This window comes from Silurus meridionalis, chromosome 9 (genome assembly GCF_014805685.1).
Source record: "Silurus meridionalis isolate SWU-2019-XX chromosome 9, ASM1480568v1, whole genome shotgun sequence".
Lineage (NCBI taxonomy): Eukaryota > Metazoa > Chordata > Actinopteri > Siluriformes > Siluridae > Silurus > Silurus meridionalis.
The window spans coordinates 3,010,290-3,034,998 of NC_060892.1; the positions used below are offsets into that span (position 1 = coordinate 3,010,290).

The 24,709-nt window shown below is 41.1% G+C and overlaps 1 protein-coding gene across 7 annotated transcripts in view; it reads left to right on the top strand.

The window, feature by feature from the left end:
- The window catches only part of nfia (nuclear factor I/A), a 146,761-nt gene extending 125,299 nt beyond the window's left edge, over window positions 1–21,462 (top strand). For 6 of the 7 annotated variants that reach the window (XM_046857105.1, XM_046857104.1, XM_046857107.1 and 3 more), the window contains 4 exons: window positions 757–935; window positions 2,166–2,331; window positions 3,465–3,556; window positions 18,349–21,462. In XM_046857105.1, the coding sequence (XP_046713061.1) occupies window positions 757–935; window positions 2,166–2,331; window positions 3,465–3,556; window positions 18,349–18,363 (452 nt within the window). In that variant the 3' untranslated portion in view covers window positions 18,364–21,462. The remainder of the gene's footprint in view (window positions 1–756; window positions 936–2,165; window positions 2,332–3,464; window positions 3,557–18,348) is intronic. The other variant, XM_046857106.1, reaches the window with a different exon arrangement.
- Window positions 21,463–24,709: the final 3,247 nt, after the last annotated feature.

Sequence of the window (24,709 nt, forward strand, 5' to 3'; positions counted from 1 at the left end):
GATCTCTGGGATAACCGGAACACTGTATCCATGATCTCTCCAGATCTGCTCCTTTACCTCAAAGCAACCCACTGACAAAAGGCCTTATTAAACAAATGTGTTTTTAGCCTCGACTTGAACACTGAGACCGTTGCAGTACTGAACGTGCCCCCTGCTGTAGTCTTCATCATTTGAGGTACCAACAAATAGCCTGCACCTTTTTTCCCCCAAGTAGCCGTGGGGAATCATAATACACTCGCTCAGATACTGTGGTGTGTATGATGCATGTGTATGCGATATGAAATGAGCCATTTGAGGTGCACTGGTGGATGTTTGCTCAGCGTTGGAGGAAGTGCGCATTAGTTAGCATTTCCCCAAAGGGTTCGATTCATACGCGTGTCGAATTAGCCGTGTTGATTTTCGACACAACTGACGGATTTGTGACTTGCATCTTGTCATCGTTAAGGGCAGGTGTGTGAAGTGCCCGTGTGTTGTGCTGGTTGTCGCCGGTGTGCAAATATTGATCCGTGTTTCTGCAGCTTCTCAATATGTCACCTCATATATGCGTGTGTGTGTGTGTGTGTGTGTGTTTGATTGTGTATTCATATGCATGTATCCTGATCCCTCCACGGGCTCACTTTCCATAGTGTGTGCAATATTTACCTCATAGATTCCGACCCGGTGTGTTTACCCTCTGTCCTCGTCCTCCTCTCCCTTTCCCCCTTTTCTAACCAAATACCTCTCTCTCTCTCTTTCTCTCTCTCTCTCTATCTATAGCGAGTCCTCACGCCACACCGTCAAGTCTTCATTTCCCGACGTCTCCAATCATCCAACAGCCTGGTTCCTACTTCTCCCACCCTGCTATCCGCTACCATCCCCAGGAGACTCTAAAGGAGTTTGTCCAACTTGTCTGCCCAGACAGTGGTCAGCAAGCTGGACAGGTGGGCTTCCTGAACGTAAGGAGAATTTTACATCCATACACCCCGTTAAAGTGTCGCCCGTGTGCCGGCAGGGCTTCCGTATGCATACCAGGCGTTCTTGGCTTTTTTGTTTCCGAAACCAAACTTAACATAGAACATGAAGACAAAATATTGTTAATGTTTTGATTCTGGTGTTTCGAATTACGTAAATCATCAGGACACAAAAATGAACTTTTGCTATGTTTCCACACGGACGGTTTTAATTGCCGGACGTGCGCGATTTGAGACTTGTTACTTTCCAAAACACCTACACCGTGTGAAAACATGTGCCAAATCAATAGGGAGCACGGACGCCCGCACCCCGCACTTCATTTACACTTTCTGGCTGAAATCTGTCTCTGCATGATCACACACACACACACACACACACACACACACACACACACACACACACACACACACACAGGTCTAGTTCATACAGTGTCTCTGTGGTTTGATGTTAAAGATAAATAATATATAGATAAAAACAAAAAAGAAGAAGAAATGTCTTAAAGCCACGGAGATCGTGTCATGATTAATTAGCGATGATGCTAGCGTGTAAGACGTAAGCGATTTGTTAGACTTTTTTAATTCGTAATTAATGCACTGATTAATCATAAACACGTATTTGCATTAAAAAAGAAGAAAAAAACAACGTTGTTTTTGCTCTTTCGCCAGGCAGCTCCCTGATTGGTCAATTATGTAGAATTTTACGTTATTTAAAAGAAGCCCTGAGACACCTGAAGCTGATCTATAGTGACGTGCTTGGTGTTCTCTGACACGTCCTGTTGGTGTGTGTGTGTGCGGTGATAAATCTGGTCCCTGTGTGAAAATGACCTGCCGTGGCCCTGACTACAGGGAGAGGCAGCGTGCTGCTTTGGTAATAGATTATAGACGCCAAAGTGCGCAGAGCAGCAGAATTCTTTATGACCGGGAGCGGTGGAAAATTGCTGAGCACTGTCTCACCGATGCTTCTGACACACACACACACACACACACTCACACATACACACACATGTACTCAAGCACATACACATGGGGTGCGTTAGATTTGTGGTTTGTGCATGGGATTAAGACTTGTTGTCATGGCCGTTGTTCTAGGATATGAGTGTGTGTGTGTGTGTGTGTGTGTGTGTGTGTTTTGAAACTGACAAGTGTATAAACTGAGAGGTACGAGTTGGCTGTCATGTGTTTTTGATTTCCTCTCTCTTTCTTTCATTCTCGCAGCCTAACGGCAGCAGTCAAGGGAAAGTTCACAACCCGTTCTTGCCCACACCCATGTTGCCCCCACCGCCGCCCCCGCCAATGGCGCGACCTGTGCCACTGCCCGTGCCAGACTCAAAACCACCCTCCACTACAGCCGAGGGAGGTGGCACCTCACCCACCTCGCCAAGTAAGTAACTCACAGACTCCTCCCTTTATCTACTGCACTATTACACTGGATGCTTAAGTTATTGTATTCGGAAGGTTGTGAGTTCAAATCCCAGCTCCCACTCCTGGGCAAGGAGCAAGAATAGCTGCTCAGTTGTGAGAATGAGGATGGGGTCTCATCTCAGGAAGTTTTTCCTTTCGAAAGTCACCACTTATAATGATAAGCAATAAAACGTGTAGTCCAAAAAAGTATACATTCTTTTATTCAACTTTATAACCTCTTTATCTCTCTAAAGCTGCTTAGAGACAATGTCTATTGTTAAAAGCGATCTTGAAATTGAATCGAATTGAATGGAATTGAATGGAATTGTATAAGAGAGTCTGCCAAATACCATTAATGTAAATGTTAGCATCCTGTGCCAGATAAAACCTGCTGACATTTTTTTTTGAGGTGGTAGCTCAGTGTTTAATGCATTAGAGATCCGGATCAGAAGGTCACACGTTTAAATCCCAGTACCACTGAGCTGCCATTGCCTGGCCCCTTGCCCAAGGCCCTTAGCCCTCTGTGCTCCTTCTCATGGTTGACCCTGTACTCCGACCCCAGCTTCCTAACATCTCTGGAATATGCAAAGAAAGAATTTTAGTGCTGTAATGTACATGTGACAAGTATAAACAGCTTCTATACTTTTAAGGGTCTCACTTAGGGGCCCAAGAGTGCCTGGGATTTGAACCTCTGACCTCCCGATCAGTAACCCAGAACCTTCCCTGACCTGCTGTGTAAAAATTTAAGTGTCTGATCACAACGCACTGAAACGGTCAGGGGTTAAAGAATACATGTATAGGAGTTTATGTAACTCTAGAGTGTGTGTGTGTGTGTGTGTGTGTGTGTGTGTGTGTGTGTGTGTGTGTGTGTGTTTCTGTAATTGTACGTGTCACTTTGTTTAATATATCCCTTACAGTATATCAGTGATGCTCTGTCATGCTGTGTGTGTGTGTGTGTGTGTGTGTGTGTGTGTGTGTGTGTGTGTGTGTTAAAGCTCAGCAGCAGCTATCTATCCTAACTTCACCCAGGCTCTCAGCAGCAACTGCTTTGGTATTGATGTTCTTTCAATCTTTCTTTGTATGTGTGCACGTGTGTGTGTGTTCAACCCCCAGCTTACTCCACACCGAGCACGTCCCCAGCCCAGCGCTTTGTCAGTGTGGGCCCCAGAGACCCCAGCTTTGTAAATATCCCTCAGCAGCCACAGGTGAGAGAGAGCTCACACACACACACACACACACACACACACACACACACACATACATTACACGTAAGGTGACATTCCCAGTCTAACGTGAGTTAAACTTTTACATCTGTTTCTAACTTTGTAAGATATGACAGTTAGGAGCTGCACGCGGTGTTTAAGCGCGACGGCGAAGGTTCTCGGGTTGCGTCCAGCAGTAGCTGCTAGTCTGCGCTTTACGGTTTTTCTCAGTCGCTTTGTAGCGTTTCTCAGATCGGAAATGAAATTCTCAGAACTACTTGTTCAATTTCCACGTCATGTCGTCACTCGCGCGCATCATAAAAGAAAAACGTCTTGTTGCTTCGAACAAAAACGCAATTCGTTCAATTGATTGTGTACAAAATGTATCATACTGGTTCTCACCTGAAGAGTTTTATACTGGAAAAAATCTAAATATAAGAAATAAATGCATGATTTAAGAAGATACAGACTAAAAACAAGTCACCTGCCAGTGCAGTGAGATAAATACACTTATTCTAAGCAGTCGATTTTGACTTAAAACTAGCTTGTTAGGTTTTTTTGATATTTTTTTTTAAAGTTTGCTTTTATTTATTAGTGTAAAAAGATCTTTAAATCAGAGCTATTGAACAAGAGAATTCCTCTTCATTTAAGAATCGTCATCATTCTATATTCCGTCTTAAAATGAGACAAGAACTAGGAAACTAGATTACTATCAAAATCGAGATCACGCATACGTACGTATTTTCAACAATTATTTACTTAAATGAGGACCGTCTTGTGACGCACAGTAGTTATGACGCAAAAACAAAGTGAAATCGTTGCTCACTGCTTCACAAACTAGTTACAATTATTGCAACATTTAAACATTATTAAATATATTTTGTCATTGATGAACACGGGAAGATATTCAACATGAGAATCTGAAATCAAACTGCAGAACAACTTAATAAAAAGTCATGAGGATTTTGTATAAAGAACAACAAAAAAAAAATCCTACTGGAAATGTTTGGAAAGTGTGTGGTGACTTATTACTGCAGGCTCTTATAATTTGTTATTAGGTTGTAAATAAATGTGTTGGCGTCGACATAAAACAAGCACTTGGAATAAATAATACTAATGAACTAAGTTATGATTTTAATGAGTCCTAAGTGTTTTGTACTGGGTCACGTTACAGTTTTTTCTCCGTCGCTTTGGAGCGTTTCTCAGATCAGAAATGAAATTTCTCAAAACTACTTGTTCAGTCTCCACATCATTTAGTCATTTCTGCTCATCATAAAAATATTTCTTGTTGCTTTGATTAAATTGCGGACCCTTTTGTACAACATTTTATCAATTGTTTACAAGTGTCTGCTGTTTCCTACATTATCAGTTGTTTCTGTTCATGTTGAACAAAATATATTATACTGATTTCAGCTGAATAGTTTTAACCTCCAAAACATCTCAGCATCAGTTCATTGTACACGTCATTGAATGCGAAATGGTTCAACTTGTCAGAGTCTGTCAAGCTTAAATTTTTATGGAAATTGATGAATTTGATGAATTGTGCAGATGAATCCACTGGTTTTCTAAAACATTTCAAAGGTGAATCTTGTGAACCTCAATTTGGCAACAGAGCAAAACACAAAATTACAAAAATGGATGAACAACCAAGAAACATACAGACACTATTAAAGTACAGAAAAAATGTGAATCCTGTCTGGTCTCATGCACCCAATATAAATCAAATATTTAATCTAATAAATGAATTTGTGCTGCTTATATTTATAAGATGCCAAACAGAAGAAATTCAACTTTGTGATCCAAACCATAGTTTATATCAAGAAATCCTGAAACTGTGCATCATACTGACAACATGACTAAACATTTTTAAGATTTTGTTTGTGAACAATGACAAAGGGATTATTAATTCTGATGGGAATGAGATTGTGATTGACACAAATACTTACTTTTGGACTGAGGATTTTGAGAAAAGTTCAGGCAAGAAATCCAGTGTTGTGCTCTTTGTACATATTGTTTTGAGAAATGCATTTACTGCTTTGCAAATATTAAGGATGATTCGAGAAAACGCTCCAAAGCAGCTGAGAAAAACTGTAATACCGGTTCATTGCATACATTTCTACTAATCTTTATTTTTTAAATGCGTCTTGAATTGATTAATTGTGCAGAATCTCGAATGTATCTAATGAAGATGAGTGAACGGCATCAGATCAACCAATGATCAACAGATTCTCTAAAAGAGCTCAAAGGAAACGACCAGGAAACAAACTAACTGTAATACAGTCCAGCAAAACATGTGAATCCAATCGAAATCTCACATAACAGTAATGAGTGCATTTTGAAATCTGTTGAAATTTATAGATGCCAAACAGAAAAAAATTCAGCCTGTAATTTACATCAGGAAACACAGAAACCTTATAAATCTTATTTATGAACGATAAGAAAAAGGACTTCTGATGGCATTGAAACGTTCATTGACACAAATTCTTACTTTTAAGAGATGAACTCAAGATTGTTAAGGAAAGTACAGGCTTTTGCATTGTGTTGTGCTGTTTTTACAAGTTGTTTTGAGAAATGCACTTACTGGCACTTACATTAAAAATGATTCGAGAAACGCTAGAAAGCAAATCAGATCAACTGTAATATTCCCTTCCAGCACGTTCTATACTGTATAGTTAATAAAATTATCTGTTCACATTGCTTAAAAAAAGATTTGCACGTACAAAGAACATTTCCTGAGGATAAAAGTCGGTGTGCGCAACGCGCCATATTTTATTTGCAAATCGTTAAACACAGGCGCTCAACAAGCCAGGCTCTAGTTATCACATGTTTATAGGACTTTTCATCCATTCACTGATTACTCATGGAACACAGGAACCAAGAGAAAGAAACAAGCTGGTTTATTAAGGTTATTAATGATATTCAGATTGCAAATCAGCAGCAGGGGTCAACACATCAGGTAATCAGAGCAGTATGGGGCAATCAAGCTGACAAAAAAAAGTCTGAACTGTTCAAGATAAACCGAAACATTCTGCTCAGGAATGCTTGAGAAAGTGGCGATTTTTTTTTAAACACAAATAACAGACAGCATGCAGATGGTAATCAGTGTGAACGATGTGTAAGGAGTCTGAGATGGGTTCAGGAGCAGCAGTGAACTGGGATGTGGCGTACTTTTGCAATCACTGCATACAGGAATCATACGGCAATACATTCAGTACAGAGTCAATACATTCCATACAATTTATACAACGTACAATTAATTGGTGTGTGATCTTGATGTCGGCAAATCGTTTGTCGTTCCTAAGTTTCCTCTCGTTCTCATGTATTTCCTGCACAGGTCATCCCCGAGTTATAATGGTTCGACTTATGATTTAAAATCTTATGATAGCGATACGACGAAATTGTTAAAATATTACAATTTTCACATGGCAGGCAAATGTAGCAGCGTATATGTGGTACGATCTCCTTTTTCGTCAACGTCTAATTAATGTATAAACTGCAAACAAATAAATTGCTTGATTTTGCTGATTTATGTACTGTAACGTGTTCAATTATAAAAAATGTGATAGTATACTACTCCATACTGAGTGCCATTCTTTAAGATTTCTGGGTAGGTTTGGCCATATCTCGACTTATTGTACAGACAAAGCTGATCTTGTGTTTCAATCTTCTGAATCCCTCTTTAAAGAACCTGTGGTCAAAATGGTGTTGCTTTTATGGAAATTCTCAACTCCGTACAGATGATTATAGAATACTAACCTGGGCACATGTCCCAGATTTGCTCAGACACATAGCAGTGTTTGAGTTTGGAATGCATGTGTTAGTAAGGAATCTTATGGGGACACTTTTTTGGGGTCCTCATAAGGAAGATTGCAGCTTCTATTGCAAAAATGTTTCAGTTCCTGAGGTTATAGTTAGGATTGGATTTAGGAGTATAATATTAATCTGTGTGATAATTATAGCTGTAATTTCTGCTCGCATGGATAGTGAGGCAGATGTTCTTGGGTGTGTGTGTTGGACAGTGTAGTGTGTATTGGCAGTGCTCTGTGCCGGTTGCGGTGTGTATCCAGGCCTGCTGCAGCCACGTGTCGATTTATCGACTTGGTCACAGAGCGTGAGACGCACTTCTCTGAGAAGAATGGAGGCAGGTGTTTGTCATAGCAGACTGTCGAGGAGGGAGGGGTATCATTCTGTTTTGTTTAGATTTATTAATTTACCCTCCCTCTATCCCTCTTTTTTTTTTTTGCCTCTCTGTGTCTCTGAGGTGGCAGGAAGGAGGCTAAGCGTCTCAGTCTCAGTGCTAATCAGCCTCAGTATGCTAGCTCACACAGCTAATCCAGCATTGTTCATTACCAAAGACGGTGTTTGTCTGTGTGTGTGTGTGTGTGTGTGTGTGTGTGTGTGTGTGTGTGTGTGTGTGTGTTGGGTTGTTCTGTCAGAATATACCTCTCTCTTTCTAACTTATATTGGTCCCCTCGTCCACTCTCGCATTAGCAAAAGCATGACAATGCTAATATCTCTCTAACGAAGAAAAACTTAACTTTCAGCCACACACACATTTCCTATATATATATATATATATATATATATATATATATATATATATATATATATATATATATATATATATATATATATATACACACACACCCACACACTGAAAGGCTACAAATACATAGAGACTCCCCTTGCTTTAAATTAACACCCACCCACTCCTTTATAAAACACTAAACCAGACACAAAGCTGGTCTCAAGCCAGCTCTGAAAGCCCCCCCTTAACAAACGATTATCTCGACGAGTGCCTCTTCTCAGCGAGATGATCGCACTGAAGTGTAAATATTAAACGCGATTCTACGCTTTGCATATGAGAACCGAAGCGGGTGAGCAGCTACACGTAGGAATCCATGCTTACTCTTCTACGAGTGTGTGTGTTTGCAACATTATCCTGGTTGCGTCGAAAACGGATTCGATTGGACAAGAAGAAAAGGGTTCATTAGTTTAGTTAAAGCGACTAGAAACCTGGTTTATGCGATTTAATAAAATATTTAATAAATAATCAGAAATGTGTGAAATCTTGCATATGGCCGTTATGTGACACCTTTAAAACCTGGATGGAGGATTTACATAAAGGTGGGTTTGTTTTCATCTTTTTTTTTCACGCCAGATGCCCCCGAGGTAAAGGGGGTAAAAGGTTACCAATGCCATCCAAATCAGGGGGGGGGCAAAAAGCAGAAAAAAGAAAGATGGGCAGACCTGAGAGTGTCGAGAGTGTGACTGTAAACATTCCCTACAGACAAGCCGTGGTAACCAGGACCGGAAAAAGAGAGAGAAAGGGGCAGATGGGTGGGGGTTGATGAGAGGGAGGGTGGCAAATCTATTGTCATTGGGCTTCCGAAAGACTGGCATGGGAGGTCAGAGTAGTGTAAGAGCACACACACACACACACACACACACACACAAATATCCATTCATAACTCAAGCCAGACCCCCACTTTTCCCCCTTGTAATCCAACAAAGGCTTTACACATACACACACACACACACACACACACACACACACACCACTCACTCTTTCTCTTTCCCCAAACATTGTCATAGTAACAGACGTTTTTTATGACCCCACCGACTTTTAAACTTTCTACGCTTTTTGTTTTCTCCTCGGAAGGTTTTTACGAAGGGACTCGATTTCACACACGTGCGCAACCACACGCAGTCGCGCCGATTTTAATCCGAGGTTAATTGCGCCGAGTGTGTGCGGGGAGTGCGGGACGACCCCGATGAAAACGGCGAAACCGATAAAACCCCAGCGTTTTTAATCAGAACGCGCAGGGGGAATGGAGCGTGTGAGACAGCGAGAGGAGATCGACGCTACAGCGTGACTGAAACGTACACTCCGACACACACTCCGGGGGGATCTTCGGAGGGAAGGAACTCCTGATTTCATTTACGTACTATAAATTTTAGAACGCAGACAAGATCACGGCGGTAATTCGCTTCTCCACGGCGTCTCAGATTCGAGTAGTTACAGTTTTTCTCAGTTGCTTTGGAGCATTTTTTTAATTATTGTTTGCGAATCAGTGCATTTCTCAAACCAATTCGTACAAACAGCACAGTACAAACACAATGGATTTCCTGCGCTTTTCTCAAAATCCTTAGATCTCTCAAAAGTAAGTATTTGTGTCGATAAACATCTCATTCACAAAATATGAAGGTGCACACTTTCCTGATGCAATCTACGGTCTGGGTTACAATGATCGAAAATGCACAAGGCTGAATTTCTTCTGTTCCGAATCCATTTCACTTTGTCGCCCATTGAGAAAAAAATGCAACCCCCAAAACATCTGGGCATCAGTTTGTTGTATAAGTCATTAAAAGTTAAATAGTTAAACCAGTTGTCAGAATCTGTTAAGCTTAAATTTCTATTCAACGCATTTCATTTTGAATTGATGAACTGAGCAGATGAATCTCGATGAAGACGAGTGAACGACATCAGATCAACCACTTCTCTAAAAGAGGTCAATGGTGAACCTCGTGAACCTTCACATGGCGACAAAACCACAATACATTTTCTGAAAATGTATGAACAACCAGGAAACGAACGAACACTAATACAGTACTAATACTAATACAGAAGGTCTTTCTTTCGGCTTCTCCCATTAGGGGTCGCCACAGCGGATCCTCCGCATGTTTGATTTGGCACATGTTTTTACGCTGGATGCCCTTCCTAACCCAACCCTCCCCATTTATCCGGGCTTGGGACCGGCACTAAGAATGGCTGGGGTTGGTTCCCTGATCGGGGATCGAACCGGGCTGCAGCGGTGAGAGTACAGTAAAAGTGTAAATACTGTTCAGTCTCGATATCGATATCCCACATACAGTAATGTGAAGAAGGAAGAAGAGAAGAAATTCAACCTGGTGCATTTTCAATCCGTAGTTTACATCAGGAAATACCAAAACCGGGCACCGTCATGTTTGTGAACAATGACAAGGTCTCATTTTTCTGATGACATTTAGATGTTCATTGACACAAATACTTACTTTAAGGGTTTTGAGAAAAGTACAGGCTTTTGCAAGTAATGCTCCAAAAGCAACTGAGACAAAAAGTCGAAAGACTGCACACTCGGTTTCGCTTGCTCAGCAAGAGAGCCTCAGAGTTTAAGTGCACTTCCTTTTGGGACCAGAAGGGGGCATTGGTTTTTCCCATCCAAATTAATTATGTCAGATTAATATTGGCCGAAATCGAAAACTGCTGAAGGATGATGAGGAAGGATGGGGATACGATCGAGCCCACCCCGTCACCCCACTCTCATAGTTCTCCATAGTTTATAAGATCACGGTGAGATCAGTGAGCCCTCTGCTCTCGTCCCGTTCCGAAGCGTAAATAAGTCATGCTGTAAATGTCCACGGGGCTCCCATGAGGTGGACGACGTGGGGACGGGCGATTTCACTGCCCTCTGTGCTCTCGCTCTCCAACCTGGTTTGCATTACATGAAGCCGAATTCCTCCGAGATGACACTCATCTGAAGGCACTTTAGCGTGCTCGCTGAGTCAGCACTCCGCCGAGCTGATGAGATTACTCCCGCCATTGGCAGCGAGTTACAGGAGCAGGCAACGATTCTCTTTCTGTCACTCTGTATCCCCCTCTCTCTCTTTCTCTCTGTCACTCTTTTCCAACATCCTCCAATTTTTTTTTTCTCAATCCCTGCTTTTTGGTGTCTTTTTTTTTATTTATTTTGGTTCTGTTCTAATAAAGCACTCGTTTTTTCTGATCTCAGATTATAAGTAGATAGATGGATGAACAGATAGATAGAGGGGCAAAAATGTAGATAGATAGATAGATAGATAGATAGATAGATAGATAGATAGATAGATAGATAGATAGATAGATAGATAGATAGATAGACAGACAGACAGACAGACAGACAGACAGACAGACAGACAGACAGACAGACATGTAGATGGATGGATGGGTAGATCTCTAAATGTCCCATATGTCCTCCCATCCCCCTCTCTTCCATTAAAACAGCTTTCACCTTGAAGGCTTGGCTTTTAGTCAGGACACGTCTGCGGCTGAAGCTACAGCTGCCTGTCCAATTCAACCAGTTCCACGTGGAGATCAGACAGTAGATCAGAACAATGCGCTGCTTGTTCGTACTGATTGCTATCATGGACGTTTACCTCAGGCTGGCTGGGTATTTTTCCAACACCGCGCCAAAAATCATAATCCCCTAAAAAAGACCTCTTTCCCCTCCAGAACACACACATATTGGTTTAATATATGTATTCCCTGATTCTGGATGCTTCAGAACTAACAGAACTTTTTCTTGTGGTTTTCCCCGTGATGTCCAAAAGAGAATGCTAGCGAGAGAATGATGATGACAGAAGAAGTGATGGAGTCTTTTTTTTTTTGCTACATCCTGCAGCTGCATGGGGAGGCCCTGACCCTCCTCTCTTCTTCCTCTCACACTGCACGGTCTCTCAGGCAGGAGAGCGGGTGGGTGGTCGGATATGGCAGAGAGTTTTTAGAAGTGAGCAAAGAGTAAGAGTGAAGAGAATAGTGGGAAAGAATGGTTGGAGAAAATGGTGGAAGAGAATGGTTGGAAAAGATGGTGGGAGAGAATGATGGAGGGAGAGTAAGGTGGGAGAGAATGGTGAAGAGAATAGTGAAAGCGAATGATGGGAGAGAATGGTTGGAGGAGATGGTGGGAGAGAATGGAGGGAGAGAATGGTTGGAGAAGATGGTGGAAGATGGTGGTGGGAGAGAATAGAGAGAGAATGGTGGGAGAGAATGGTTGGAGAGATTACTTGAAGAAGATGGTGGGAGAGAATGGTTGGAGAGATTAGTTGGAGAAGATGGTGGGAGAGAATAGAGGGAGAGAATGGTGGAAGAGAATGGTTGGAGAGATTAGTTGGAGAAGATGGTGTGAGAGAATGGTTAAAGAGATTAGTTGAAGAAGATGGTGGGAGAGAATGGAGGGAAAGATTGCTGGGAGAGAATGGTGGGAGAAGATAGTGGGAGAGAATGGTGGGATAGAATGAAGGGAAAGATTGCTGGAAGAGAATGGTGGGAGAAGATGGAGGGAGAGAGTGGAGGGAGAGATTGGTGGGACAGTGGTTTCAGGCCCAGCAGTGTGGATGATAGAAAGCCTATAATTACAAAACCACACTAAAGCTGCCTGTGCTTCTGTGGTTAAGGCTCTGGGTTTCTGATCGGAAGGTCGGGGGTGCAAGGCCCGGTATTGCCAAACTGCCTCTTTTAAGCCCTTGAGCAAGACCCTTAACCCTCTGTGCTCCAGGGGTGCTGTATTATTGCTGACCCTGCGCTTTTACCTCAGCTTCCTAACATTATATGTAAAGAAACAATTTTACTGTGCTGTAAAGAACATGTCACAAATATAAAGAACCGTTCTTTCTTCCACCGCAGAGAGAACTGTACCTTTACATTTATGGCATTTGGAACATGCTCTATTTCAGAGCTACTTACATTGCTCTTATTTATACAACTGAGCAGCTATGGGGTTAAGGGCCTTGATCAGGGGCCCAGGAGTGGCTTCTAGGTGTGGCTTGGATTTCTCCTTTTTTGGCGACCCAAACCTGTTCCAGCATGACAACGCCCCTGTGCACAAAGCCAGCTCCATGTAGCTATGCTTTACGTCGGTTGGAAGATACAGAAGATCTCCTGCTATAGAGCTCAGACACAACTAAACCACACCCCAGGCCTCCTCACCTCCACAAATGCTAGCTGAACATCATCTCAGAAGATTGAAACTTATTAGAAGAGCAAATGGGGACTAAATGTAGAATAGTAGGTGGAGAGATGTGCTCAAAAAAGCAACCTTATGGTATCCACAAAGTTTTGCCTTGCGTTCCTGCGATCCTCATAGCTGCAACCGCACAGTGTTTCATATAAGAGCTGAGTGCTTCCCTGTGCTCCCGTGTGTACTGTCCTTTATTGTCCTACAAGTCTGTCTGTCTGACCTACACCATAGATCAGGTTTAGTTCAGGCGTCTCACACAACAGTGCACCTGACGGTGTGAGCTAGAGCGATGCAGAAGTGTAAGAACTAGTGGCAGTGCTCATGAGGACTCACACTGAGCTTCATAATTATCTCCTGTGTTATAAAATATGTAAACTGTCCAGGTCCAGGTCTAAACGCATGCATCATGTCAGGATAAAGAATCATTCCAAGGTGAGAACGTTGGCTTCATGATTCAGTTCAGTTCAATTCAGCTTTATTTATAACATACTTTAAACAATGGATATGGTCCCAAAGCAGATTTTCAGAGTTTATTTGTTGAAATATATCAGTTTAGTGCCTTTATCTCTAAAGAGCGCCAGTGGTGACTGTGTCATGGAAAAACTCCCTGAGGTGGTATGAGGAAGAAACCTTGAGAGGAACCAGATTTATCTGCTTGGCACCGAATGTCTATTCATTACAGTTGCATCATTGTTGAGGTGCTGTTCAGTGCAGAAATTGAAAAGGCAAACTTCAGTCCTGAACCACTGTAGTAAACTGTAGATATTAATTCCAGTCCAAATCCATCCTTTGGGTCCCATCCATCTTTAGGTTGTACATGGGTAACCATCTTCAACAGGATGTCTCCAATTAACTCCATCCAGAGGTAGGGCATCAGGATAGGGACAGGATCGTTGGTCAGTTGGTTCCTCAGGATGTCACTGATTGTATTTAAGTGTAGCTGTAGATGGATTTATAAGGGGTGGGAGCCATATAGTTAAATGACACCATATTTACAGTCTTTTATGTTATTCATTATAAGAAATGACTTCAGTTTTATTCTTCAGTTTGCGTTCATTCGATTCTGTTTGACATTGGGAAACAAATTAAACACTTTGTCTCTGTTTTTTTTGCACTTCGGAAAATTTGGTCATTTGCTTTACGTGAATGGCAGAACACACAAAAATGCAGGTCCATAAATTATCAAATAAAATAGGTAAATTAATAAATGAATAAATGTATGAATTAATAAAACAAGTATAAAAATAAGGTAATTAATTAATTAAATAATGAATCAATGAATCAATAAATTAATTAATAAATAAAGGAATAAAATAGACAAGCAAATTAGTAAATAAATAAAGGAATTATTCAATACATTCCCTGCATAAATATTGTCACTCCGAATATAGCCAAATATAATAATTATAAAGAGATTCGACATAAATTTCTTTGTGCCACAGACTGGATCATTTGGTACCGAACCCCAAAGAAAGAAAGATGCTTTATACTCGTCACGGTATTTACAGCACATTGAAATTCTTTCTTTGCATATCTCAGCCGTGTTAGGAAGCTGGGGTCAGAGCGCAGGGTCAGCCATGATACAATGCCCCTGGAGCACAGAGGGTTAAGGGCCTTACTCAAGGGCCCCAGGAGTGGAAGGTTGACAATATTGAGACTTGAACTTAATGTCTACCACTTCCACAGGTTTATTCACAGCTTCTTTCTATACAATTAATAAAAACTGATCTGGAATATTTAATAATTAAGCCATAAATGTATAATAATAGGACAGAATTTAACAGCATATAATTGAGTTTGAAAGTCGACCGGTTTTCCTTTTTTGCTCACTCATACGCTACGACTGAGCTCATTAAACATGGTCGAATTTAGCTCAAAAAAAAAAAACCACATGATAGCGTCATGGTTTCCTGGCGACCTGAACGAGGAAAGGGATCCGAGAGCAACGGACGTCTTGAAAGTGCTCTCGGGACGGCGGTATAACGCATTACAGCAGCACACATGGAAGGCATCAGGCGAGTGTTGGATGTTGGCAAGGGAGAGAGGTGATGTGGATTGGTGGAGGCTCGGGGTTGGAGGGTTGAAGGCGTAGGAGGGGGGTTGGAGGTTGGGGTTGGGGTTGGGGTTGTACCAGCATGGAATTCCTGTGGCTGTGATACACACCACACCACACAATGTATTGCACATGTGGCCATGAGATTCACTCTCGCTTCTGCTCCCACACACCCGTCTCCTAATCACGGCAATATGCCTGGGCTGCTACCACAGAAAGATGGAGAGAGGAAAGGAAGCCGAGAGCATGTACTTGGGTGCATGTAAAACCAATTAAGTTGTGCAACTCGGCTGAAGCTCGTTCCACCACAGCGCTCTTTGTGGGAACGTTGGCACCTTTTTATGTTCTTCTCAGCCTTGACTTTGATCATGTTGCAAGTGCTAGTATGGGAGTTCTGAGACTTCGTCATGTCTCCATGCCATTCCAGCTCTTCTCTCGCTCTTCTTCTTCTTCTTCTTCTCCCTCTTTCCACCCCAACCCTCTCTTCTGCACATCTGCTGACTAAATCCTACCTGTCAGCACGGCACACTGCACTGTAACACTACGCCTCTCTCCGCACGTTTCCAGAGGAAATATGTGCCAGACATCCTAATATGCTTATTCAGTCCCCCTCCTCAGTTTCTCCCTATTCCCTCGGCCTGCGAATGCTCATCTCCAAGAAGTCTTTTCAGGACAAGAATAAGTCGGAGGGAGGGAGGGAGAAGTGGAGGGGATGGAAGAAAAGTTTAAAAGCAGGCAAAGACAAAGACACAAGGAAGCTGCAGTGAGCCTGAGAGCAGAAAGTCCCCAGTCAGCAAGTTCTATTGATTAAAAACTAACCTTCCAGTTTCTCCACCGCATTCGTGGCCAGCCATAGAATTGAAACAAGTTACGTGTGTGTGTGGTGCAAATGTCTGTGTTTATGGTCTTTACGGCCTGCCGGACCCTTAAAGACAGAACAGCAGTGTTTGTTTTACATTTTAGGAAAAAAAATATATATAAGTTTGCGTTCAGATCTATATGAGAAGTTACAATTTGCAATTACAGCATTTGGCAGATGCTTGTATACTGTGCAACTTACAACTTACAGTGGCAGAGATTTGAACTCACGACCTTCGGATCCAACGTCTTATGCCTTAATCACTAAGCTACCACTTCGGTATACAACTCTTACTCTCTTTCAAAAGTATTGGGACACCTGCCTTTTACAGACATATATATATGGTTCTTCCCTAAACTCTGAGCAGCTATGGGGCTGAAGGGCCTTGCTCAAGGGCCCAAGAGTGGCAGCGATTTAAACTCACAACCTTTTAAGTCGAATGCTTTAACCACTAAGCTACTCACTAAGCACCAGAAGCTTAGTGGGTTGGACTTTGGATCTAAAAGTCATGATTTAAATCCCAGCTACCACTTCTGGGCCCCCAAACAAGGCCCTAAACCACATTGTTGTATGACTTAGATTTATAATCTTATCCAGAGCGACTTATATTTATTTAATTCATACCACAAATGGCATCACTTTGCCGCTGGGATTTGACCTCATGACTTTCTGATCCATTAACCACTAAGTTGCCACCACCTCCAGTTGATAATATGTAAGTTTATTATTTAAGTGAATGTAACTCTGTTAAAAGTAAACCCATATGTGGCCCCTGATTGGCCCTTAAGTTTAAATGCTTAATTAATGCAGTGTCCTGATTGGTGGACACGGCAAGATGGTGTGTAGAAGCGAAAAGAGGAAGAACATGGCAGGGTGCAGATTTCTGAATCAGTATTGTGTGTGCACTTTGTTTTGCCAGAACCGAATGGATCAGAATCGTGATGAAAGTAAGGGAAGGAAAAGTGCGGAGAAAAGTTGGTATTTGAGCATCCGAAAGAGAAAGAGTAATAAGCGTAGGAAGATCTACAGATTTGTTAATGATAGTCACGTATATGGGTGTCTGGTCGTCCTTGGCAACCAGACATGATGTAACAACAGGATGAACTTGAACTTGCAGGAACAGAGGGGAGGGGACGGAAGAGCGGAACGAGGGAGCACGAGGGAGAAGGAGGGGGAGGGCACTTTGCTCACTCGCTGGAAACATGAACAATAGAGCGGGCCGATCAATAAGCCCATTTCACTGTAGGATTAGAGAAAGCAGAGAGCTGGACACTAAACTCTGGTGCCCATATAACAGGTGACTTCCTGCTTCTGCAGTGGAGTTCTGGGCAGAATGCGATGCCAAACTGAGGAGAGGAAAAGAGGAGTGAAGTGGAAATGAGAAAAAGAAGAGGAAAAAATGTGAAAGGGGAAATGAAAGAGAAGGGATGGGAAAAATTTAAACGAGGAAAGAGAATGAAGAGATGGAAAAGGGGGAAGGAATCAGAAGGACATTTGAGGAAGGAAAAGAAAAGAAGAGGGTTCACTGGGATATGTGAAGAAAGAATTTCACTCGGCTTCAAATTCTTTCTTCACATATCCCAGTGATGTTAGGGAGCTGGGGTCAGAGCCCAGGGTCAGCCATGACACAGCCCCCCTAGAGCACAGAGGGTCTTGCTCAAGGGCCCCAGGAGAGGGTGCTGAGCTAAAGAGAAGTGCTGATGAGAGGAGGGTAAAGAAAAAGAGGAAATGAAGGGTTAGAAGAGGAGGAACAAAGGAGGAGGAGAAAAGAAAGTGTAGAAAGAGAGAGAAAAGGGGCACAGATTTCTAAGGGCCTTGCTCAAGGGCCCGAGAGTGGCAGCTTGGCGATACCAGGGCTTGAACCCCCGACCTTTTGATAATCAGTAATCAGAGTAAAACTTTTCTTTTCTATTATTAGCATCTAGTTAGAAATGTTTAATTAATGATCAATAAAAAATAGGAAATTCATTGTGTGTGAACATCAGATTGACTTGAGTGTCACCATTGGATGCCGGTGTTTTTCACCAGGTTCTGTTGGATTAGTTTTGACTGTTGTTTTTTCTCTCTCCCTCTCTCTCTCTCTCTCTCTCTCTCTCTCTCTCTCTCTCTCTCTCTCTGTTATATGCAGTGGTACCTGGGCTAAGGACTCCAGATCCAGACCGGCCTCTCCCGAGCTCAAATGCCCCTCCCTGCCTCCCCTGAGTGTGACCTTCAAACGTCCCCACCGGTGTGACACGCCAGGTTCTGCTCGCCGCCCTCAACGCCCAACGGCCCCGCAGCATGGCTACAGCAGAACCCAGAACAAATCCGAACCAAACCGACTCGACATGCTTACAACGAAACTCTAATCACTATCTGTATATCCCATATATATTCCGCCAGATGTATGGTTTCTACTCCTATATTCATATCTAGTAACTGTCCAGCTTTTCTCTCTTCAGGAGAAAATGGGCTTGAATCCGCTTCCCTCGGAAACTTGCATGGAATTATTTTTTTTTGTTGTTGTTCGACCAGATATGGAAAACGTGGAAAATGTGACACAATCAAAGAGCTTCCTTCAGTCCATGACTGTAACCCGGTCTCACCGAGTCTCTCGATCAATAATTCCAGAATTCAGTTTTTCACATCTCGGCTACGTGATCCGATCACGACGGACCGGCGCTCCCTGTGCTCCTTCCCTCAATTCCTTCCCTCCCTACCGCCCCCCTGTGTTCGGCAGGATCTGGCGTTATTTTCGGGGTTTTCTGCTTGTGGACTTCTTGCAGAGGTTTTACTTGGATCTGATATTCCACCAGCTAAAACCTCTCTCTTGACTCTGACCAGAACTGTTCATCCATATCTTCACCGCCGAGACCTTCAGCGCCATGCCCACGGCCCGACGGACTTCATGTGTCGGGGAAAAAAATGGCAGAAGAAATTCCCCTTGGTTTGTGTCTTGGGGCAGGACGTGAGAAGAAGTTCGATACGAGCTCAGAAGGCTGTAAAGTGAAGAATTAATATGGGAGATTTTTTTTGGGTTGTTTTTCTTTTTTTTAAGGAAATCGTCTCTTGGGAATCGCGTTCCTTTTCAAGTCATTTCAGTGTTTTTTTTTTTTATTCACCCCATGTCGAGGTCTGCGATTAGAGAGAACGGGCGGACAGAAAGGGTGAGCTTCCGTTCCTTACGAAGGCGAAATCAGAGGTAAATGGAATTTTAAATTGAGGAAAGTGCAATTTTTTCGGGGGGAAAAAAAAACAATGCTGTCCGATTGTTAAATATCTTTTGTAAGATAGAGCGTTGCAGCAGATGTTCGAAAAGTATATATAATCGCTATATATTTTCTTCCTTAGTCCATTTACACCTCTGGGACTCTAAAATATCGGGGTACAAAATAAATAGCCTAGTGAGAAATCGAGGGAGTTCTACGTGCTTATTATTATTATTATTATAACAATTTGTTTTTCTTTGATGTTTGTCCTCATTGTAAATTTGATTCGTATTGTAAAAGAAATATCCCTTTAACAAAATGAAAACAATCAGTTTTGTAGACGCTTTGTTCCCGCCCCGACGTCGGAACGCCACAGATGTTGGTTTCTTTTCTTTATTTTATTCGGAAAATTTATCGAAGGACGTAACAAAACAAAAATAAAGAGAGAGAGGTAGCTATTCTTCGTTTCTCCGCAGGCGAAATCCGTCTCGTGTAAAATCCGATCATATCAGCGGGAGAGCAATCGGGTTAGGATCTGCGCTTTCTCCATTTCTAATTCTCTCCATGTTCTAGAGGGACAAATCCCAGCAGCACTCTGAAACCTTTTCTAGGTTCAGTATGCTCTTCAGCGTGCCGACTTTTCATTTTTTATTATTTTTGTTGAAAGCGTTATGAAATGGGACGAAATGTGACGATCAGAGAGAAACACCGCCTTGAGTCACAGAGCGAAGCATTTTCACGAATCCGTTCGCTTCGCATGTGATTTGAACCCTTTCTTTATTTGACTTGATTTTCTTTCAGGTACATTACACACACACACACACACACACACATATACATATATAATAAATACCTACACCTCATTGGCTGTCGACCGAATCTCAGAAAAATGAGAATAAAAATTTTAAAAGAAAAAAAAAAAATTTCTGCATGCTCTAGTGTTAGTCATTTGTTTTTGTTTTTTTTACATAGATTATGTAGATTTAAAAAAAAAATTAAAGTAGTGTGAATAAAGACACGATATTGTATTATCCCAACTCCAGGCACTTGCCAAATCGAGTATTTAGTTTGGCCCGTTAAACCTAGGGGTTTTTGGTTGTTTTTTTTAATCGCTCTCCCCACAATCAACTGGCTTCCCATCCGTTCTCTATAAACCGTCCCTCCTTAATTTGTCAAATAAAAAACAAAACAATCATGCATTTCTTTTTTTTTCTCCTTGCAAGAGCAGTTTTGCTCTTTAATCTCTTTAAACAGTCGTTCCTCATCGATGTGCCTTGAGTGATGGTCTGATCCCGAGTTGACTGGCGAGCTGCAGTTCTTTTCTTTTCTTTTCTTTTCTTTTCTTTTCTTTTCTTTTCTTTTCTTTTCTTTTCTTTTCTGTTCTGTTCTGTTCTGTTCTTTGTTTTCAGCTTCCTGCAACGATGCAGCGGACGATTGAAATATGCGCAAAGAAGCGCAGGCCTTGTGGAGTCTTGTGTTTGAGTCACGCGTACGCCCTCGTTAGTCGTGTAGTCGATGGGAAATCTTTATCAGTGTAACTCATAGCCCCCCAGGCCCCCAGCCCCCCCCTTCTTTACGTAGTCTAATGATATTTATGGATGTTGCTGCAATTATTTCTAAATGAAAATGACCTTTTTTGAAATTTTTTATATTATTATTTTAATCTTTCTGCTTTTGTTCCCAGAACAGTAAAAAAAAATAATAAGGAGAAATAAAAGAGACATGAATGAATTGATTAATTAGTAATATGCAATGTTTGTTTGCACTCATTTTGTTTTTTTAATAATTTTTTTTTTTTTTTTTACCCCAACATTAGTGTTGCACTTGACTGGCTGGTCGGCTTGTTTGTTTAATCTCCACACCACATCGGTCGCGTTTGAGTTCGTCATTACTTCATCGCTTGATCCAAAATGACCAAATTTAGGCTTCTTCTTCCTTTTCCTGCGGGTCACGAGGGACAGAAAAAAAAACTCCATATATAATGTACATGCATTTGAGAAAAAAATATGGCCATTCAGTGTATATATCGATCATCCATAATAACCTGTTTTCTGTCTATGTCATATATATATATATATATATATATATATATATATATATATATATATATATATATATATATATATATATATATAATATAAATAATTTGCAAAAAAAAAAAAAAATTAGAAAATCTTTCCAAGTGTCTGAAATGACGTTTCAGCAGTTACACTTGTGTGTGGATTGTGTGCTTTTTTTTTTTTTTTTTTTTTTTAATGGTTTTATGTTTTTATTAGTGTGTCAGGGGATTTTAATTTTTTTTTTTTCGTCTTTCCTGCTCTTTTTTTTCCTGTGTTCTTGCCTACCCTTTAGTACTGAGTTGGGCATTATTTCCTTAATTATCTGCACTAAATATGAACGAATATCACAGTTATGAGGAAACAAAATCATCAAATAAAACAGCTTCCAGGGCTTATAAAGCAAAGGGAAAAAAAAAATGGATTGCACGTTTTTTTTTTTTTTTTTAATTTTGAAAAATCTTTCGTCTTTTTTTTTATAATTTTTTTGGTCACAGAACCGTAGTTCTCGTAGTTTTCGAGCAGCCTAGCGTCTAATCAGCAGGATTTCTGGCTGTGTGTAAAATAATGACAAACTTGCACCCTTTTTCAAGAAAGATTTACAAAAAAAAAAAAAAAAGAAAAAGAGAAAAAAAAAAGGATATAATAAAAGCAATAGCTTGGGCAGTCTGTTTTGTTTTTGTGTGTAATTTTTTTAGTTTTGGGGTTGTTTTTTTTATTTTTGGAGACGGGGTTACAAACAGAGAATTGGGGAGAGAAGAAGAAAAAAAAAGGAGGAGAGAGAGCTAGGACTAGGACGCCGCTGAGTATGGGAGATGTGTTGTTTGTATATTGTATAGTTTTATTAATTACACTGATTTTAAAGCTGCCCTATTTTATAATGCAGGACTTTTGTAACATTGATTAAATGAGGAAAAAAAAATAGTGTTGTGAATTTTTGCATCGTTTGTAATACGGCCACATCAATAGAACTGTTTTTTTTTTGTTTGTTTTTTTGGGAGGGGGGTTGTTTTTTGGGGGACTGGATTTAAGTTGAAAACTTTCCTGTTTCCTGATTTGATTTCTGTTTTTCTTTCACTTTTTTTTTTTGTATGTATTTAAAGATTTTTTCTTTTTCCTTCTTTCAATGGTATAGAGTATTTCCTATACTTGAAAAGTATAAGGTATTGAGGTGAAAGCCCCATTGTAAATGGATGTTACAAGTATGCTTGCTGTATGTTTTGAAGGTTTCTTTGTTGCATCAGTGTTGATGAAGCTAAATTTTAGGTTAAAAAAAAATTCTGAGGATTGTTGGTAACGAGAGCGTTTTTATGCATTTTTTTTTTTTTTGTTTTGTTTTTGTTGTTTTTTTGGAGAAAAAAAATGAATTAGTTTTAGGCAGACGACAATGACATAGGCAGCCGAAGGATGCCCCTATTATAAATGCATCTAGGCATCTTTTTTGTGTTCACCATTCCATGCAGGATAATAAACAGCTTGATATGCAACATGATTCTTTTTCTCTTCAACATCTCTCCATCCTTTTCTCTCTCTTTCTCTCACTCTCGCTCTCGACCACCTCTGCTAAAGCGAGCATGGAGTCGGCACGCTGAGAAGCGTTCTCTACGTGTCACCACACACTGCTGCAGGGCTTCTTATTGGCTCAGCTGCAACCGACCCACTCACCCACACACACACACACACACACACACACACACACACACACGCAGAGAATCGACAGAGAAACTATTATGATGGAGTTTTAAGGTAATGCATCTGTTCTTAAGCAAAACTGGCCCATTCACTGGCCCATTCGAGTCTCAGTGAGGATCTGCGTTTTTCAATCTTTTAACAGGGCAAAAGTTTGTGGACACCTGACTATCAGATCGGCGTGTGCTTCAAACGTTCAAACATTAAGTTGCCATTTTTTTGTTCTAATAACCTCAACCTCAGGGAAGATGTTCTACTAGAATTTGTGGAGATTTGAGGAGATTCAATTAACCATGAAGTTGTTGGTGAAGTCAGGTACTGATGAAGGTGAGGAGCCCTGGGGTGCAGTCAGCGTTAGCAGGAGATTATACTTCCAGGGGAAGTTGAAGCTCAGTGGTTAAGCGTCTGGTTTACTGATCAGAAGGTTGAGGGTTCAAGCCCCATTATTGCCAAGCTGCCACTTTTGAGCAAGACCCTTAAACTCTGTAATCCAGGGGTTCTGTATCATCGCTGACCCCAGGTAATATCATACTGGATGAAGATGAAGAGAAGAAAGAATTTCAGTACACGTGACAAGTAAAAAGCCCCCTTTTCACCCCAAACCATGTAAAGCATATTTTCATGGCTTTGTCTACAGATTTGAATCTCTCCGAGGTGAAGGGGAAATTGAATGCCACCACTTTCTTGGACGTCCTGTACAATTGTGTATCTCCAAATTTGTGGAAACAGAAAAGTCAGGTGTCCCAGTACATGCTACATTTTCGGCCGTGTATAAATAAGCAGTTCAAGCACATTACACTTTGCTTTCATGCATTTACATCCCCAAATTGTAAAAAAAAATAATCTAACGATAATACTGGATTGTGTTTTCCATTTATTTTGTATTTATTTTTAAGTAAGCCATCATCACCACGCCACCTCACCGCACCACGATCGCATCCCTCATACACGCTTTCCATCAACGCCACATTTCAGATCAGTTCCTCGTTCCACAAAGCAGATGAGCTCCTGTTGGTTACACTTCTAAGAGTGAGCGTCTCCTTGCCGCAACCGAGCATCGGAAATCTTCTCTCCGTTGTTCTGAAACTCTCGATTTCCATTTTGACCGTTCGCTTTTACCCATGAAACCTAGTTATCCACGAAAAAGGGTCAAACCGTGTTCACTTAACAAGCTTCCGTCTCCGTCGTCGTGGCGGAAATTGATTCCATGTGCTCACATACACGTTATTGAAATCAGGGTAACATTCAGTAAATTCAATTTTGAAAAATCTACCATTAGACTGGAAATTATCTGAAATTCCAACCTCATGTAGATTCCTGGAGAGTTTTTTTTTCCAGGCATGGATAAATTTCATGTGTGTGTGTGAGTGCAAACCTTTTCTACTGCTGGACAATCAACGCTGATGAACGCTCTCTCATAGATCATGTTCACTCACTCCTTTGACCATTTATAATATATGGGTTAGAAATAAAAAAAAAAAAGAATTAAACACAAATCAAAAAAGTAAAAAAAAAAGCGCGTTTTTTTTTTCTACAGACTTGTAAGGAATCGAAA